Source organism: Coturnix japonica, chromosome 1 (genome assembly GCF_054131305.1).
Source record: "Coturnix japonica strain WE chromosome 1, WE-NBRP24, whole genome shotgun sequence".
NCBI lineage: Eukaryota > Metazoa > Chordata > Aves > Galliformes > Phasianidae > Coturnix > Coturnix japonica.
In genome coordinates this window covers 46,772,595-46,791,527 of record NC_140663.1, presented here as the reverse complement: position 1 = coordinate 46,791,527, position 18,933 = coordinate 46,772,595, and the positions used below count along the sequence as shown (strand labels likewise).

Below are 18,933 nucleotides of genomic sequence, written 5' to 3'. Positions count from 1 at the left end.
AAAAACTAATAGAAATATTACATGTGGTGTCTAAGGCATCAGAATTGAAAATACAGAGTAACAAACCACTTGGAAACCTCCAAAATGCTAGCATCATTCAGCAGTCTATGCTATCCTGTGCCCTCTGTCACATGAAAAGAAACTGGCAGAAATGCAGCCACTCTACTCTTTCAGTTCCCAAAAAGTCATGCATGTAAGATGAAGAAGACCAGCACAATGGTGAGCATGGGTTAACAGACAGAAACTAAAGAATTATCTACATTGTCCAATGCATTTCCTCATATCTCCACTCTCAGGCTCCAACAACACAGAGAAACAAGCCATGCTTCCTGAATGAACATAAGGAAGCACACTAGTCATGAGGGAAAGATCTTTCAGTGGTTATTAGCATAGCTACACAAAGGAAATAAATCAATTTCCAGTCATAATATTTACATTTTGATCAAAAGCACAGCAAATTCTAAGTAGTCAAATATAGTTCATTTAACACCACATATGTAATAGAACATTGTTTTATATAATCACCGTCATCCACTTTTAAGTCAAAAGGCAAATCTGCAACACATGAGATTTTTTAGGAATCCTATAGCAACACATACACACAAACACACAGTTCACATATAAGAAGTAGCTTGCATAAGGTTAAGTAAGGTTAATGGCAAAAGCTTCTTTCTGTGCAGAAGAAATTGAACATTAAAGCTGCAGTGTTACCAAAAAAAAAAAATTTAAAAACAAGAAATGAGGTTGTACAACAGATGAAGACTTAAAAAACTGGTGACCTTTTCACACAGATAAAGCAAGCTTAAAAAAACAAAAAACAAAACAAACAAACAAAAAAAAAACCACAAACCAAACCAAAACCAAAAAGACCAAATGAGACCAAAAGAGAACCTCCCCCCACATACATACAGACAAAAGTGAGAGCACAACAAAGGAAGTGGAAGAAAAGTGTTACCCATAAGTAGCCGCCGTTTCACCCGCTTGTCCACATCAGCTACTGACGTGGCATTGTACTCAGAACTCTCAATTGCAGCCTCATCCTTCTCTAAAACACAAGTAAGGGACAAACATGGAGCAGTTGGTTAATCACAAGCCCAATTTTCCACTGCCTAAGACAGTTTCTTGGCATGGCACAGCCAAAGCCAAGAAGCAAGGCATGAAAGCACTAAATCCCCGTTAGAGAGTTAATTCCCTTTGAGACCCCAGGAAAAAGTTAATAGGAAATTGGGGAAAGGAAAAAGAAAAAGGGGAGGAGAAAGAACGGTCAACTACAAAATAATTAACTGGATATATGAAGATGGATTCCTACTGGAGAGAAGACAGTTGACATGAGTGCCCCAGAGAGGTGTTAATGATGGAAATTAAAACTCAAGGATGCTAGCTTAACAAACTACTAAAGACACACCATAAAGTGATTAAGGCTACAGGTGACATCACAATCTGAAGTTGACAGGAAGAAGATCAAGATAGACAGAGAGAGCAAGAAGAGTCCGGTGATGGATGGGTACGGGTGCAACATAGTCTCATACACATTGACACGTCATGAAGAGGAATCAAACAACAGCATGCAAATCAAACAAAAACAACAACAAAAATAAACAAACAACAAATCAAACAAACACAAAAAAGATCAATTTGGGCAGTGCTGGTTGCCTGCTTGTCTATGAAACACTACTAGCTAAACATTCAATGCTAGAAAAGATGTTGCAAGAACAGGGTTTAGTAATTTCATGAGCATGCAGTAAGCAAGACGATGTCAGCAAAGGTCACTGTACAAGGTAGTCTCTGATATCCTATATGTAAGAGTTTCAGACGGCATAATGAGGATTTAGCCTGGTTATGCTTCATTAGAAATACACAGAAACAGTCACAAGTGTGGGAAGAAATGATCAGTAAGTGAAATATAAATAAAGATTTATCATACAGGAGAGCAGTAAGGAAGAAGCAGCTTGGTAAATACAATGATTTATACAGAGAAGGAATTAGAAGAGCAAAAACCAAAGTGCAGGTGGGGACTTTCACATGCAGCAAACATAAAAAATAAAAGGATAAGTTAAACAGGGACAAAATATGTTAGACAAGGGGTCAGAAAAGTATTTCTCTGGTATTGCAGAAGTTTGCATTCTTGCAGTGATGACTGGAATATATACACCACTGAAGACAGCAAACATTGGAATCACTGAAGTGAGGAGGAGGAGGAGGCTGGCAGGTTTTGTTTGTGGTAACACTACATGGTTGAGTGGTAACAAGAAGTTGTTTTGTTTCATTCTTAACAAGTTCTAGATGGGATCAGGCTGCAATAGAGGCTTTTGTTTGAGGTTTTTATTTATTTTACTCTGTAAATCATTAATGAACGTCAGTTATCAGACAAGACAGGCAATCAGGAACCATCACCAGAAAGCAGGAATAAAAATGTAAAATAAAGAAATAAATAAAAATATTAAAAAGTATTCTAAGAGAAAGAACTACTTAGAGGGAAGAAAATCAGCACAGGCAGTAATATGTGACTTATATCACAAGACCAAGGAATGTGACATGGAGTTCTATGTATTACATTACAAAAATGGCGAAAAAAAAGTGAAAAACAGGTGCAATGTACACAACTTTGGAAACCATTTTTACATGCTGGACAATATAAAACATCAATCTGAGGATATTAGTGAATGCTAAGAAACAGAAGATCAATTATTCATTCAATATAAGCTGCTCTTAAAGCCCTCGTTCTAAATTCTCTTCATCAGGAACTGCCACAGACTTCAGGGAGGGCCTGTAAGACTGAGCCCACCGCGTTAATCAAAAAGTACTGGCTGAAAGATCCCACAAGCTGAGCCATAGCTTGTGCATAACACAGCAAGGCAGAGTCTAGTGCTGAACCTTGTTCAGCTCCACCCCTGCCAATACAGCTCTCATCCCATCACAGAATTTGTTCAATCAAACCCATCAGCAGCGAGTGAGGCTCTGTGCAGCCCCTAAGTTTCATGCCATGGATCTGACCAAGAGAACATTAAAGATAACTGACAGATTTCCATGGGGTTTAGATCAACTGCTTCGTCTTGCAATAACGACATAGGAGAGAAAAGATGATAAATACATGCCCATTTTTTTTAACCTCAGGGAACCGCCAGGATTTAATAAGGAACTGAAATTAAACCAACAACAAAAAAAGTCAGCAAGATAGTAACATTTATCTATTATCGATTTCGGGTTTTGATATGTAAGAATCTTCAAATTCTAACTTGTATTATGCAAAATTATCCCTTTTTGTTTAAAAAAAAAATGCAAAGAGTGGAAAGAAACTGTTACGCAAATAATCCATTTTATAATCATAAATGTTTGCACAGCATCTCCCAAGATGCTTTGTATCTTGAATAGCTTCTTCCTATTGATAATCTTAGTGAAAGCACATTGACTACAAGTACCAAACATTTTAGAATAATAAATAAAATACAACAGGGAGGAAAGCATGTCACAATGAATAATTCTTTTTCCCCAATAGCAGCTTAGAAAAAGAAGGCCATCTTCCTCACCTCACTTACGCAAGGAAGTCTTACCCGTGAAAATGAACAGAAGAGCTGAACTTTCATTCATGATGAAAGCTTTACACCTTTATTATTATAAAAATCATTAGACTTATGAAAATAAATAACAAGTTACAAAAGAGTAACAAAGGGGTACTCCATTAACAAATGTTTTAACACGACACACACAAATGCTTCTTTCTGTATGTAGCGTTGCCGCTGTGGCTAGGAACTGCTGTTGGCAATGGTGCTAAATTCCTGTGAGATACAAACACACACGTGCACACAAGCTCTCACACACACACACATATGTGCACATATGTATTCTATGAGGAATATGAAATAAAACGTGCTGCAGAGAAGTACTTACCAATGCAGGTTCGTCCATCTGAATGCAGGGCATACTTCTGATGACAACCACACACAGGACCAGTATCAGTGTCATCACAGGTGTGCTGGCAGCCTCCATTCCCATAGTTACAGGTTACTAGTTAAGCCCCAAATGAATGTGTATATATGTATACATAAATAAAATGACAATGAAACCAATTAGTCTTGAGGGCCTTTCAGAATACACAAGAGCAGTAACAAACCAAGACGTAAAGCAACATAACATCTATATTTACAGTTTTGCATTCCACACTTTTCCTGAGCCCCATTCTCTTAGACACACTCCTGTCCCATGCCTCAACTTTTGATCCACACAACAAAGAAAATGAGAGAAAGAAAATAGAAGCATGTGCTACTTTTCCCATAGCCTATTTCTATTAGTAATTTCAGCATAGGTGGACAACCAATTTCATCTCTTCCTAAAAGCTTCATGTTTCTTATCTGTGATGCATATGGCATAAAGAAATGAGCAGTCTCTAATATGGACATACTTTCAAGTCTGTATACAGCCTTTCTCTTTTCCTTCTTTGCTTTCTAAATGGAGGAAGCAGAAATCAAACAGCAAGAACAGAATCACACAAGACCTGAAATCTATTGGTCCTTCTAAAGTAGATGAATGCTTAAAAACAATGCAGGAGTTTTCTCCTCCGAGACAAAAAAAATACAGTGTAAGTATGGCCTTGTGATGTACTTGGCTTCAACTAGGGACAGAGAGATGGAGAGGTTACTTTTGCTTACAAGCATAGAGGGCAAAACTGCTTTCAGCAGTTAAAATGTTGTCAGGTGAAAAAACACAAAAAAGCAAGCATATTTTCCTGACAGGTAGAGTTTTGACGTTAGCAAGAATAAGATTCAATTCTTTTTTTTGTCACATGATGGATTTAATTTCTGACAAAATAGCTTTTAAATATTAAGCTGTTATACGATGGTTCAAATTTGCCCCTGTTTAATTTAATCTTTTACAATCACATAGCTTGATGCCAAAAGAACCAGTTCTAAACTGAATTCAATATTTATTTTTTATGTACAGGTAATGTACACTAGGATCTTTATGGACATTTTTCTATTGCCAGATACAGGGGAAATTCAATCCATCATTATTCAGTTGTATTATAAATTTCAGAGGACTTAGATATTTGGATACAGTTACAGTAATTGAAATAATGACTCCTATTAACCAGAAGGAAGTTCCTACTGGTTCATAGTGGTCTTTAGCAGAATTTTCTTCTAGGTATGAGAGTTTATACAAGAGCCAGGGCAACAAATTGGAATATTCAGTAAACTTGAGATAATGGTTAATAGGATTTTAAAATCAGGGATCTACAAATCCAAATTGAGGTTCACTGCTCAATGCTATTCCTGTCCTCTTTCACTTCTTTTTATCTGTTCTTAGATTCTCAATTGTTCTTGACACATCCTTTTCTCATGGCTCCTTCTCTATGACACATGGTGTGTGCAACATAACATAACGCATTTTGCTTAATTTGGGGGTAAGTGAAAAATACTGTTTTGCAGCCTTGTTGAGAACTAGCAGAGTGTTGGAATCAGCTGGCTGCATCTCAAATGCAAATATGAGCTGCACTTCTGGCTGGCTGTGTCTGGGATGTGATCAGGCAGGAGCTGTACATGATACAGAAAGCAGCTGCTTGCAATTTTCAGAGTAACGGCTGCACACTGGCAGAGCTAAGCCAGGATAAGGTGATTTCCATTTAACTGTCCTCCCCTCCCCCTTGACCCTGCATGCCTCTTGGACTGCTTGGAGATTCATTATTTCTGTTCCTGTTGGACTGCATTGCCATCACAAATTAACATGAAGGTGCAGTTTACGCCAGACATTTAAATACCTTTCTAACCAACAGTATTTTTATTAACTACTTTAAAGTGCAATAAACATCCAGTTGTGTATTTTAAACAACTGGACTGCAGGGATTATTTTTGGCATTCCTTGCCTAAAAACCTCCACTAGCAGAGACAAAAGTATCTTAAGGCAGTTGCTCTGATTCTCATAATATAAGGGAATGTTCCTTACTCTGCTTTTCTATGAAAAACTGCACTACTCTGATGCTGTTAATAGCACATCCTGCAGAATCACACGCTTGTTTTATAGCTTTCCTGTACACTAAAATTTCAGCAACACTAGTTCCAGTTCTACTCTGTAAATAAACATAAGATTTATGCTGTTCCTGCAAATTTCAAGTTTCAATTAAATGGGTGGACAATAGTGGTTTAGCAACCACGTCTTAAGTACAATCAAGGTGCTGCACTCCTTCTCTTAGCTTTTATGGCATGATAATTGAGTTAGGATATACAGTACACAGAGATTTCTGAATAGGTGAAATCTTCCCACGGCTTTTCCATATTTGAGGGAAATACTCTGTGCAATTGGCTTACAGCAGAGGAGCTGCGGGGAGGCCTGATGGCGGCTGCAGCTCCTCACAGGGAGTGGAGGGGCAGCGCTGAGCTCTGCTCTGTGTGACAGCGACAGGGCCCGAGGGAACGGCATGGAGCTGTGCCAGGGGAGGGGCAGCTGGGGGTCAGGGACAGAGTCTGCACCACAGGGCGGTGGGCATGGAAAAGGCTGCACAGGGTAGTTTAACATCTTCCATGTTAAAACAACGGGAAGATAGAAGATAACCAGAATTCAGCCTCACTCGATCCCCCAAAAATCTTCAGACAATGATTTCCTGTTCATGTCTGCTTGTAGATGAAATATATTGCAAATGTATTGCAAATCTGCAAAAGAAATTTCATTTTTGTAATAAATACATGATAACATGGCTATCCAGCATATTGATTCAGCCAGTATGTTGCAATTCCAGATGAACTGCAGCAATTTTTAACTAATCTGGCCATTAAATGTACGATTTACACAAATGGGTGTCTCTTCCTTTGTGATAAATCTATGAAAGCAACATTGTTTGCACTATTTATTCTTAGCACGGCCTTGCATTTTTAACATTCTGGGGATCTTTCTACTAACAGCAAATAGCTGAAACTGCCAGCAGAAGCTGAAAAGCTGAAACCAGGCATAGGTGGGAGAACATTTTATTGCAAACATACTAGACCAGATTCTTGAAATTACTTAGCACTAGCCCTCTTGCTCACTTAAACATTATGACAAAAGAAAGCAGGTAGAAATAGATGTAGTTAAGGTTTAGTATTCTTCATTAAAAGATTCAGATTTCACTTGCTTATAACTATGCCAGAACTACGTATTTTAGGTTAAAACTTGCATATATATGTATCTGCTTTCATTTTCTTCCCACTTTGTCAAGTTTCAACAAAATTAATAGAGCTAATTAAGAAAAAAGTGCCTTGTTTTGTCCATGTTTGAGGGAAAAAATGTTTATAAAAAAATTCTAGTGCTACCACACTCATGAGTAGGATCTGAAATCGGTCATGGATACAGGTAAAGAAAGAGGAGGTAATTTCCAATGTTATCTGGAAACAAATTTTATATTCCTAAAATCTCATGTTTCTGCTTCAAGCAAGTATCAAAGAGAATCACTAAGAAAGAATATTATTCTAATAGCTTATGTACATAGAAAATGGTCATTTACTGCTGATTTGCATCTTGAGGATGCAGCTCTGCTGAGGAATTATGTCTGAATCTGTACAATTCTGCCTAGTGTATTTCTAGATGGCTTACTGACACCACTTCTCTGAATGCTTTCTAGCATAGTGTACAAGATGTTTTTTGAAACTGAGAAAATGCATGTTGAAAATTTACATTAAAAAACCCACTAAGGTTGCAATATTAAGGATTCAAAAGCTACAAATTAGCAGACTTTCAGCACATAAGACAGTGTTGTGATAGCTTATGTCCTTAATGACAAATGCAGACAACATTCCTGTTTCATTCAAAGTGTTCAATGCATAACTGGGAAAGCAAGGTCTGTGGAAACAGCTGGAGAATCCCTGTCTCACTGTCAAGAGAGGATGATGGTGAATAGATCCCTGTAAAACTCTAATTTTTGCCCTTGACATGGAAATCCTACTTCGGGCTTGGCAAGGTACGTGAATCTTATCTACTACAGATCACAAATATTATATTCTTCTCCACTGCAAGGAGCTGTTGGGAGCTTGGCTTTGATCCTACTAAATGCTGTAAATGCAGAACTGTGTTCTGAGTACTTCTTGTTCATCACCTGTCACTACTAAACAACTTTGACATTAGCATTTCTCCCACTTGTAAGATAGGCAGGACAGTACTTCTTAACTTCACAAGAAAGTTCTGAAAATACATGAACAATGCCTAAGTAGCACTCTGACTATCACTACAATGATTATCATGGTAAAATCCATGAGGAAATTGAAAATTTTATGTTCAGGATAGAATTCAAACATTGTGCAGCAAGCACAAGGTGACACTATGAAGAAAACTATCAAGCTAAAACCTTGTTAATGAGCAATGTCCATCGTGAACGAAGCAAGACACCAAGAGCAATTGCCTTATTAGTATGAAATTATATGATAAGGTGATAAGTAATCATGTATCATGCAATGATACAGTTACATAACACATGCTTAAAAAACGGAGCCAGCCCGTTTATTTTTTATGATTTCATGCTTCTATTAACACACATACTTTTTTCCTTTGAGAAACATGCCCCTTATTAGTAGATTTGGGGGCCAATACTTAGGGCTTCTGAAAATCTCTCCAAGTATTCTGATGCAACTGTAAGCCGGTTGATCAAAATTCTTCTAGTGACATAATGGTTATCTGCCATGTCCTTACACAAAGTTATACTAGATTATATCAGGCAATATGAGTCTGAACCCCTCTGTATTTACCAAGGAAACAGACCCTGTCTGTCCTGAAAAGAGCCAAGCATCTCTCCTTCAACATACTTAGTACTTGCAAAGCAGAAGCTCAAGATTTAAGTAAATGCCACTGAAATGGTTAGCTGTGAAAAGTTTCTTAAAATACTAAGATTTTGTTTTAGAAATAGATCTTGATAAACAGCTATTTACAATCTTACAGTTATTGCGCCAGGCTATCTGGGTACAGTTTTAGGCACCTTTGCATACGGAAGGCCAAGAAGCACAATTATTTTAAATACCACTCTGGAAGGTACTTGCATGATGTGCTGTGAGTTCAGGGGTTGGTGTATTCTGCAGCAAGATCTGTGGCCTTAAAAATCTCAGATAATTCAAACTAAAATTTGAACACCGCAGCGCATTGACTTAACTCAAGTATTTCATTCTATTAAATGGCAGAACAGTATTTAGAAATACCATTCCAGAAGAGGCCCTGATTCTTCTGTCACCATTTCACTGTGGGAAAGAATTAACATGATTCCTAAGGAATGTACCAATTTGTGGAAAAAAAACAATAAACAGTATAAATAAACATCCTCTCCAGCTTCACCAATGTAGACGATATTGCAGCACCACAATTAACAGCACACAGTGTTTGCTTCTAATAAACATTAAAAACAAGAATGACCATAATGGCAATTTTTCTGTTTTTGCTTTCTGCCTTGTGTAGCCTCACAAGTACTGAAAAGCAATCAGGCTGTACAATGTCCTGTGGGATTTCTTGATTATATTCAAAGATGATTCTTTTGGATTCATACTTTGGAATTAGTGTTATCTAAACACGCTTAAACAGAGGAAAATTCAGGAAGAAAAAATCTGGAGTAGAAGAAAGGCTAGCACAAAAATCTTCGCCCTATGCAAAGCACACAATATGTTTATGTTGCTTCATTGCTACTCTCATTTCTTTTAATTTTTATTTTTCGTACCTCAAAAAGCTACCAGATAGAAAGGCAAGCAATTGGAGTCAAATCTAACACTCACTGCAGCCATAAGAAAGAAACCTATTCACTTCAGAAGCTTTCAGATGAAAGTGTTAAGGAGTACCAATTATTTTAACCTGTACAGAACAATTCTAGCTTCCAATTTTGTGAGCTAATGAATGTTGTCAGTATCTCAGCTTCTAGAATACATCACCCAGAGTTTCCCATTTAAAAACAGTACATATGAAATAGTTGAGTACTACCAAGAAAAGAAGAGTAGCCCACGTGAAGTAAAATCAAGACTACAATAAACATTTCTATTCTTTAAAAACAAAAATTAACACTATTAGTTTGATAGCTGTAACATATTTATCATTAGACCTATTAGCAGATTTATCAGTGCATCCATCATGATGGTCCTTCAAAAGCTAGAATCCTCCACATCATTTTTTCTTGCTTTGCTTTTTAGGGAAAGCCTGGATTAAACTGATCTACCACTTTTTTCATTCATCAGTTGATACAGAAGTTGGCAGCATTTTTGCTGAGAAGCTCACCGCTGAACTTCTGTTATCCAGTCCCTCTTACCCAACTCCAAGTAAAATGTTGACAGAAGAAACACATTACTAAAATCACAAATCACCTTTGTCCAAAACAAAGTTGATTTCTTGACTTCTGGAAAACAACAACAATGAAGAAAATAAGACATTTGGGGGCATTTGAAATTTAATCTTCATCTACCTACATTTGCAGTCCTTCTGGTTTTTGGCAAGTTCAAAGCCAGGCCTACATTCACAGGCAACCCCACCTTTGGGCGTCTCCCGACAGATGTGTGCACACCCATGATCTTTGTTCATACAGTTCATACCCTCTGTAAAAGAAAAAAAAAAAAAGAAAAATGGAAAACATCACTACTGAAATAAGATTGCAGAATAATCAACATTAATTATACACAGGCAGTGTTTCATTGCCATTTAATTTTTATTTTGCATCTGGACACTGCTCTTGTTACAAGGGAAATGAAGATGAAAAGACACATGCAATCAAAAAACAGTGTAATAAGGGAAAAAATAACTGTGTCTGGTATCAACTACAGCTCTATTACATATTTACACATTATCATAATCTACATTTTTAGCATAGATTCACAAAGGAGAAGTCATGCCTAACACCATGTGTTTCATTGTTATTAGCAGACTCTACTAGTCTGCATTCAGAAAACTTACTGATTGGTAACGTTTTGGCAATTTTATATTTGCCCAAGTTTAATAATTAAATAAGATAATTGAAATGTCTGTCTAATAACATAAATGGTGTATCTTCATAGATACAAACATGTGTAGGTAAGCTGAAATCACAGAATTGCAGGGGTTGGAAGGAACCTTAAGATACTGTTAAGTCCAACCCTCCTGCTAAAGCAGGTACCATACAGAAGATCACACAGGTAAGTGACCAGATGGGTCTTGAATATCTCCATGGAAGGAGACTCCACAACCTCTCTGGAAAGCCTGTTCCAGTGCTCCGTCACCCTTGTGGTAAAGAAGTTCTTATGCATGTTCACATGGAACTTCCTATGTCTGAGTTTTACACTACTGCTCCTTGTCCTTTCTCTACACACCATTGAGAAGAGTCTGACCTCATCCATTCACCTCCCTCCTCCCTCTAGACATTCATAAACATTGATCGGATCCCCCCATAGTGTTCTTCCCAGGCTGAACATACCCAGGTTACTCAGTCTTTTCTGGTATGGGAGATACTCCAGGCCCCTCACCATCTTTGTGGCCCTCCAAAATATTTTTCTCAACAATCACTGTATTTTACTTGCCAAATGGCACAAATGCATGCAATATGCAATACACACACTTTTCAGTTTGACTGTCCTGAGGCAGGCACGAGAGGCAAAATCAGCACTGCACTGCACCCCTCCACATCTCTCTGTCATTGCCTGCATAGCCTGTACTCAAGCTGCATGCAGTTAACTCATGAAAAATATCTCTAAAAATCATGTAACCACGATAGAACTTTACAGTCTTGTGGGGCTGTATTGCTAGCAGTCCCAGGCTACAAGCAGCCCACAGGCTGCAGACCGGGCATGCCTAATCCAGATGATGTGGCAGTATACTCTCTGCAAGACTGCTGATGACACAGAACTAGAAGGAGTGACTGATACGCTGCAGGGTTGTGCTGCCAGTCAGTGAGACTCAACAGGCTGGAGAAATGAACTTACAAGAACCTCAGGAAAGTATATATAGGCTGTATTTGTTTATAACTTCATAAAAATTCCCATTTCAAAAGGAAAAGACAGAGAAATGTGAAATTTGGCGGTGTAGTGAGGGCTAGTAGTATATACTTCCTTTAGGGCAAATACAGCAAGTACTAGTATGGAATGTAGGGTGTCTTTGCTACACGTAGGACCTACAATTTCCCTAGTCAGTATCCATATTCTATTATTTTGTGAAAATATAATGGATTCAAAGTATAACCTAGGGTATTCCAGGAAGTTATCTGTCCAACAGGTGATTATCTGTGTTCTATTGAGCTTACTGTTATTTGCTTTATGAATAAATGTAATGGTTGTTACTGCCTAGTGCATTTTCATTTGTCCATTAATATGCTGTATACTCTCTAACACACAAAATCAATTTTTCAGATTATGCAATCACTTAAGATCATACGTAAGCAATTTTGTTTGGATTTGTTTCTTCACTATTTATTAGTCAGCTCAATTATGCTTGTGGTGGATAACACAGATAAGCAATCTCCAACAAACACACTACTCTTTTTCTCTCAGATTACAATAAACAATACTTCCAGTTGTTCAACAAACATCCAAGTGCCAGGAGTGGATTCCTGAAAATGTTAAAGCCAAGGAGCAGTATCTATCAGCTTTCTCTTCATCACGATTGGGTTGTTTTTGGCTTTCTAAAGCATATAAGCAATACAGATACTGAACGTGCTTTTAGAGCCTTTCATTGCTGTGTTAATTCAAACCCCACGCATTCACAGAAATCTTGAACTCAGTCCTTGTGGGACACCATCTAACACTGCTAGTGTGAAGGAAGGAAGGCTAAATTTGCATTATAAAGCCCTACCAGACTTACCCTTGGGTGTCTGACCTGGAAAGGAGAGACAAATTCTCTCAGAGTATACTGACAGAGTTCACAGAACAGCTCAGCTCTTTACTATGAAAACTGCATGTATTCCTCAAAACACTCTTGAACACAGCATCACTGTAGATGCAGCTGCTCATCTATCACTTTGTATCATGGCTACCTTTTCCTACTCTAGGCCAGTTTCTCAACAACTCCAATGTAAAATGTTCAAGTAAAACAAACAGTGACAATATATAATAAATATATCTAGGTAGATTTTAATATATATATTAATTTTAATCAGGGCTGCAAGGTTTTTGCTTCCAAAGGCACAAACAATCTTTTTACAGAAGTTACTTAAGCACACCTGCCACCTCCAGCATGTCCACACACTGCCTCTGTGCTGGTCTCACACTTATCAAATACTACACAGAAATTATAGAACCACAGAATATCCTGAGTTGGAAGGGACCCACAAGGATCACTGAGTGCAGCTCCTGGCTCTACGCAGGACCATGCTTATTCTGGCTCATGTACTGTAATCTAAGACACCGGGACCACAAAACCTGCCTTAAAGACTGAGATCTTACTGTCATCTACTTAACAAAGATGGATTGTTTCTTCTTACGTCTGAAGAGACTGGGTACACTGAATGAGTCATGAGCAGAAATGGAAAAAGGCTAAATTTGTCCCCACCCTGACTGCTAGCAAAGAGAGAGCTCCCTGTGTGGGACTAAGGAAGCTCATCTCCCACTGAGCTCCTCCTCGGGTGCCCTGGCCATGGACGAGCAGCCAGGTACAGGATATTCCTAATGTATAGGAAGCTGAACAAATTCTTCAGTGCCACATGTGAACTCCTCCTCCTGCAGAGGACCTATGGTACAGAAAGTCAATATACTGTAGACCTATCCTGCAAGCATCCAGAACCTTGAAAGACTTTAACTGAACATAAATGTTGAGAACAGTCAGATAGTACACATAATACAAATTTTACTGTACTATATGGTACTATACATAAAAGTGAGGTGCGACTGTTTTATTTGATGAACGAATATAAGAAAGCTGGGAACCACATAACTGAAGGTTTAGAGGCATTTTATAATCTCATTCCCTCCCCTTCTACCAATAAAGATTTTCAAACACAATGTGTTTGACAAACAGTATTCCTGCACATTATGCTGTGTTCAGAAAAGAATCTGGGAAAGATAGTACATGCCTGGCTGAGTCATACTGCTGAGGCAATGAGAGGAATTAGACAGATGAGAGAAGATATTTAACGGCCCAGAATTATAATGAAGCAGATGATTTTTGGTGTTTACCTACAGATACTGAACATCTGCCGCTGTTAAAATCATAAGCCAGAAACTCTACGCTGCTAAGATTATACAGAGAAGGCTAGGATCAGAATTATTGCATTTTGAATCTAAAGTAAAAAGCAAAGCAGATTTTTATACTACTATCTGTGTGTAAGATCAGAATATTTCAGTTATTTACTTAGTTGTTTCAGTTATGGTACTCATCAGATAGAGCTAAACCTGAGAACCAGTATTTCAGAAAGCTGAAGTTTTTTTTCTGATGAAATATAACACTGCTATTTTTCCGAAGCTCATCCACGGTGAAACTTTCCATTTGCATTTCAGTGCTTTTCAAAAACTCAAAGAGCTAACTTACAAAGAATGGCCCGATCAAGGCAAAAAACTTGATTTGCAGAGATGAGAGAAAATTAATCCTCCAGGTAAAAAACACGATAGCGGAAATTCTATTTCTCATTCAAATGTGTTTGGAAACTTTTCTCTTAATCACCATCAGCCACAAGTCAGGAGATAGCCACTGCTCCATAGGATGCACTCCATGACTCATACATTGCTCCTTTATATAGCTGATCAATGCAGTGCAGGACTATGGTAGAGAGTGGACATATCTATAGAATTATTCTAGCCTTTCCCAAGGCAGTGCCTTATTATACTCACAGCAGTTTTACCCCAATGTGCTGCACAGCTGGGATTAAATAACAGACAACATATCTATTGCTCTATTCTTGACCAGGACATATTTGCAGACATATTTACTACACAGCTTTCATAGAATCACAGAACAGCCTGGGCTGGAAGGAACCTTGGAGACCATCCAGTTCGATCCCCATGCTGTAGGCATGGCTACCACTCACTAGATCAGGACTCCCAGGGCCCCATCCAACCTGCCCTTAAACTCCTCTACAGATGGGATACCTGCAACTTCTCTAGGCAGCCTATGCCATGCTATGAATAAAGAATTTCTTCGTAACATCTAATCTAATTTTCCTCTCTTTTACTTTAAAACTCTTACCCACTGTCCTTTCACTATACACCCTGGTAAACGATCCCTCCCCATCCTTCATGGAGGCCTCCTCTAGGTATTGGAAGGCTGTAAAGAGGACCCTCTGAAGCCTTTGCCAAGGTGAACAACCCTAACTCTCTCAGCCCTCCTTTGCAAGAAAGGTGCTCCAGCCCACTGAGCATCCTTGCGGACTTCTTGGACCCACTCCAGCAGCTTCACATCTTTTTTGCGCTGGGGACCCCAAGCCTGGAAGCAGTACTTCAAATGGAGCCTCAGTAGGACAGAGCAAAGGGGAGCAATCAACTCCCTTGTCCTGCTGTCCACACTCTTTTCAATGCAGCCCGGAATACAGCTGGTCTTCTGGGCTGCAAGTGCGCATTGTCACCTCATGCTGATGTTTTCATCCACCAGATCTTTTTCCTCAGGGCTGCTCTGAATTCATTTTCCACACAGCCCATATCCATGCTTGTGATTGCCCTTACCCAGCTGCACGACCTTACACATGGCCTTGTTGAATGTCATGAGGTCCACATGGGCCCAGCTCTCAAGCCTTCAAGGCTTCATCCTCTGGATGGCATCCCTGCCTTCCAACTTAAGTTACTTAAGTAAGAAAACATAGTTCTCAAATCAAGGGAAAGACTAAACATTGATAAAAGAAGTCTGAACACCAACAATATCCTTTATTGCCCCGATATTAAAAATAATTTTTAAAAAGTATTTTAAAAGTTTATAGCTTTTTAATGTTAATTGTGAATTAAAGCCATATCTTAATTTCACATGCCACTACTCAAGTAATCTTTAGAGCCTTGTACAAAACCACGTGTTCTCTTTGAAAGTACCAACAGATAGTATCATAGTATCATAGTCTCGTGCGGGTTGGAAGGGACCTTAGAGATCATCAAGTCCAACCCCCGGGATTCGAGCCTCTGTGTAGCAGAGCGGCACTTCTACCACTTGCGCCACAGAGGGATTCGAACCCCGGGCCCCGGTGTTGCAAGGCAGCATTCCTACCACTGCGCCACCGGGGCACACAAAGTAAAACAAAAACTGTGCAAACCTTACAAAAGACAGCAAAAGAGAATCCAGAGGAAAATACATTACAAACAGGATGAAAAACACCACTTACAAAAGAAAAACACTAATTAAATTAAACCCCCTCTAGGTATTTTAGATATGACTAGAGAACCTCTCATATTGCATTTTTCTTTTTTCCTGGCTTTCAGTTACAAAGGATTGTTCAGGGAAGGGTGGCAGACACTGTCATAGGACTTGCACTCTATCTACACTTTTTTTTTTTTTTTTTGGCCTTAGAGAGATTTGGGTGTGAGTCTACTACCTTAATCCAGTCTGCCACTTATTATCGCAGATCTCCTAATAGTGCTGTTCTGCAAAATGTTCAGCCTCATACAATGACCTCCCCACTGTGTCAAGCTCTAAAAAATGTTTGCAGTTCAGTGGCTCTGAAAGTGCTTAAATCAGGCTGACTGTGACAACCAATATGCTGATCAGCCATTATTTCTCATTAAAATGAGAACAGTGTTAATCGAGACTCCTAGACATTGTTTTACTCTGCTGCCCATAATCTATTGCCCTCTCTGTTGTCATACTTTTACTTTCTATGCATTCTGTTTTGTTTTTTTTTATGTTTTGCTGCTTTTTTTTTAATTTTTAGATAAGTTCCAAATAACCCTGCTGGTTCCAAACACAAACTGAAAATGACTACTCTGAATTGTGCTAACAATATAACAAAGGAATAACTTTGAAGGTATTACCAGAGTAAATGTACTGAATGTGGTTTAAAAAAATAAGGTACCACAAAAAAATAAGTACTCTTAACCCACACAATAACTTAGTCCATATAAACACATCAACATATACATTAGCTGTGCAGCATTTATATGCAATCCCCAAAACTACAAAAGTGGATTCTCTGCTTTTGTGCATATTTTAATTTTAGCAGTAGGTACATAGTAAAATCTTCTACTACAGTTGTACTCATTTAATAAAAAAAAAAATTAATCTTATAAAAATAATGAAGTTGTAAACAATTTACATAATTCACACAGAATTTGAATTCTAATAGCTGCTATGGGAGTTAAAATACACTAAAAATAACTTATACGGAAGCCACTTTATTGCTGGAGTCAGATAAGATAGAGTGGTTTATTTATTGTTGTACATACCTTTTATTAACATGCCCTGAATTTAAAACAAGAAATAAATATTTTGAACAAAAACAGGTAATCGTTGTTGTCAGTTTCTTTCCATCCATCTTAATTATAATGGATAATTAGTTTTGCTGAAGTAGGGGATTCGTGGTGCTATGAAACTGCTACTAGTGATCATCAGTAATGTCAGGTATGGGTTAGAGAACTGCTCTTTTAAGGAACGATAGTAATGAAGTGTATGAGGTTCAGTTGTTACAGTTCAACTATATCTGTATGTATTATGAGAGTCACTCCGGAAATAGTGCCTGCCATTTTATTGTATTGACCCATGATGGCAGAGGTGGATGCTGGAAGCGTGGCAGAAGAAGTGAACCTTCCCACCAACATTCCATTACAATCTGTGGCTGTGTGACAAATGGCAGCAGAGGGACTTACAAAATGGCACCTGATATGGAAGTGTGTACAAAGCAGAGAGGTGTCACTGAATGCCTCCATGCAGAAGAACAGCACCCACTGACCTTCATCAGTGCCCACTGAATGTCTATGGACACCAAACAGTGGATGTGAGCACACTAAGGCACTGGGAAGTGTGTTTCAACAGCAGCAATGGTGACATAAAAGACAAGCTACATTCCACATGCCCATGCACAGCTGGTACAGATTTTATTTTTCTGTTAATGTCCGAAGCCTGTAAGCTCTCATTCACTGTTGGTGAAGATGCATGGCTAATGCGTAGCTAATGGTGGTGACTACGTTGAAAAGTAGAGCATGTTTTCAGCTAAAAAACACTATCAAATAGTGCAACTGTGACTCTTGCATCTATTGTAGCTTTCATGGAAATAAACAGGTATCAAAGCAAAATATAGTAATACTATATAAATATGATCATTATAATGTGTAACAAAGAAAATGTAATGAGGAATGTACTTCTGGTCATTCTCTCAATGACTGGCACCAGAAAGAGGGAAATATCTTTAGCCACAAAGAAATGAAAGAAGATGAAACAGACGATCTTATTTTAGCTGTTTACTGAATTATTGAAATATTTTTATTCCTCTTTTTTTTGTTTATAAAATTTTATACAAGAAATAAAAGCACTACAACAAAAAGTACGACTGCAATGAAACACTCAAAGCCCAAGTCATTTAGAAGACTGATAGAAAAAATTTCTTTCCAGCTTCTGGACAAACACAGCTTGTTCCTGATTAAGACACGAACATGATGTTAGAAGTGCAAGACAGCTGTTTCAAGCCAAATGTTACTTATGCATATAAGTTTTGGCCATATATATACTGATATATGGTTGACTATCCAAAATAAGTATACAGTTAACTTCCCTGCTGGCTTGTGGAAAGTAGCTCCCCATTTACACAATACTACATAAAGCATTCCTGCTTTGGCCTTTTAACTCAAGTATCTTGCATGATTCAGAGCAATGAAAATCAACATTTGTCTAACCAAGCCAATTACTGTCAGCAAATACATATGGTCAGATAATGGCTCCATGGAAGCCAAAGGACTGTTTTTCAACAGCCTGGATCTGACCTTCACCTTTCTGCTGCACAGCTTCATCAGACCTTATGGACATTTCTGGCTCATAAATAAGGGCCTTTTCTTCTGGGCAGTAAAGAATATCTGATGAGCTTGGCTACCCAGTGAGAACCCAAGATGCTCTCATCTTAAAAGGGAGTATTTTTTTTCCCTGTATTCA

At 38.2% G+C, this 18,933-nt stretch overlaps 1 protein-coding gene across 5 annotated transcripts in view; it reads right to left on the bottom strand.

Annotated features, from left to right (window-relative positions):
* SCUBE1 (signal peptide, CUB domain and EGF like domain containing 1) overlaps positions 1-18,933 on the bottom strand; it is a 201,842-nt gene that overhangs the window by 88,847 nt on the left and 94,062 nt on the right. For 3 of the 5 annotated variants that reach the window (XM_015869913.3, XM_015869916.3, XM_085518005.1), the window contains exons 5-7: positions 10,392-10,517; positions 3,889-4,005; positions 956-1,045 (exon numbers count right to left, since the gene is read on the bottom strand). In XM_015869913.3, the coding sequence (XP_015725399.2) occupies positions 956-1,045; positions 3,889-4,005; positions 10,392-10,517 (333 nt within the window). The remainder of the gene's footprint in view (positions 1-955; positions 1,046-3,888; positions 4,006-10,391; positions 10,518-18,933) is intronic. The other 2 variants (XM_015869923.3, XM_015869933.3) reach the window with 1 other exon arrangement.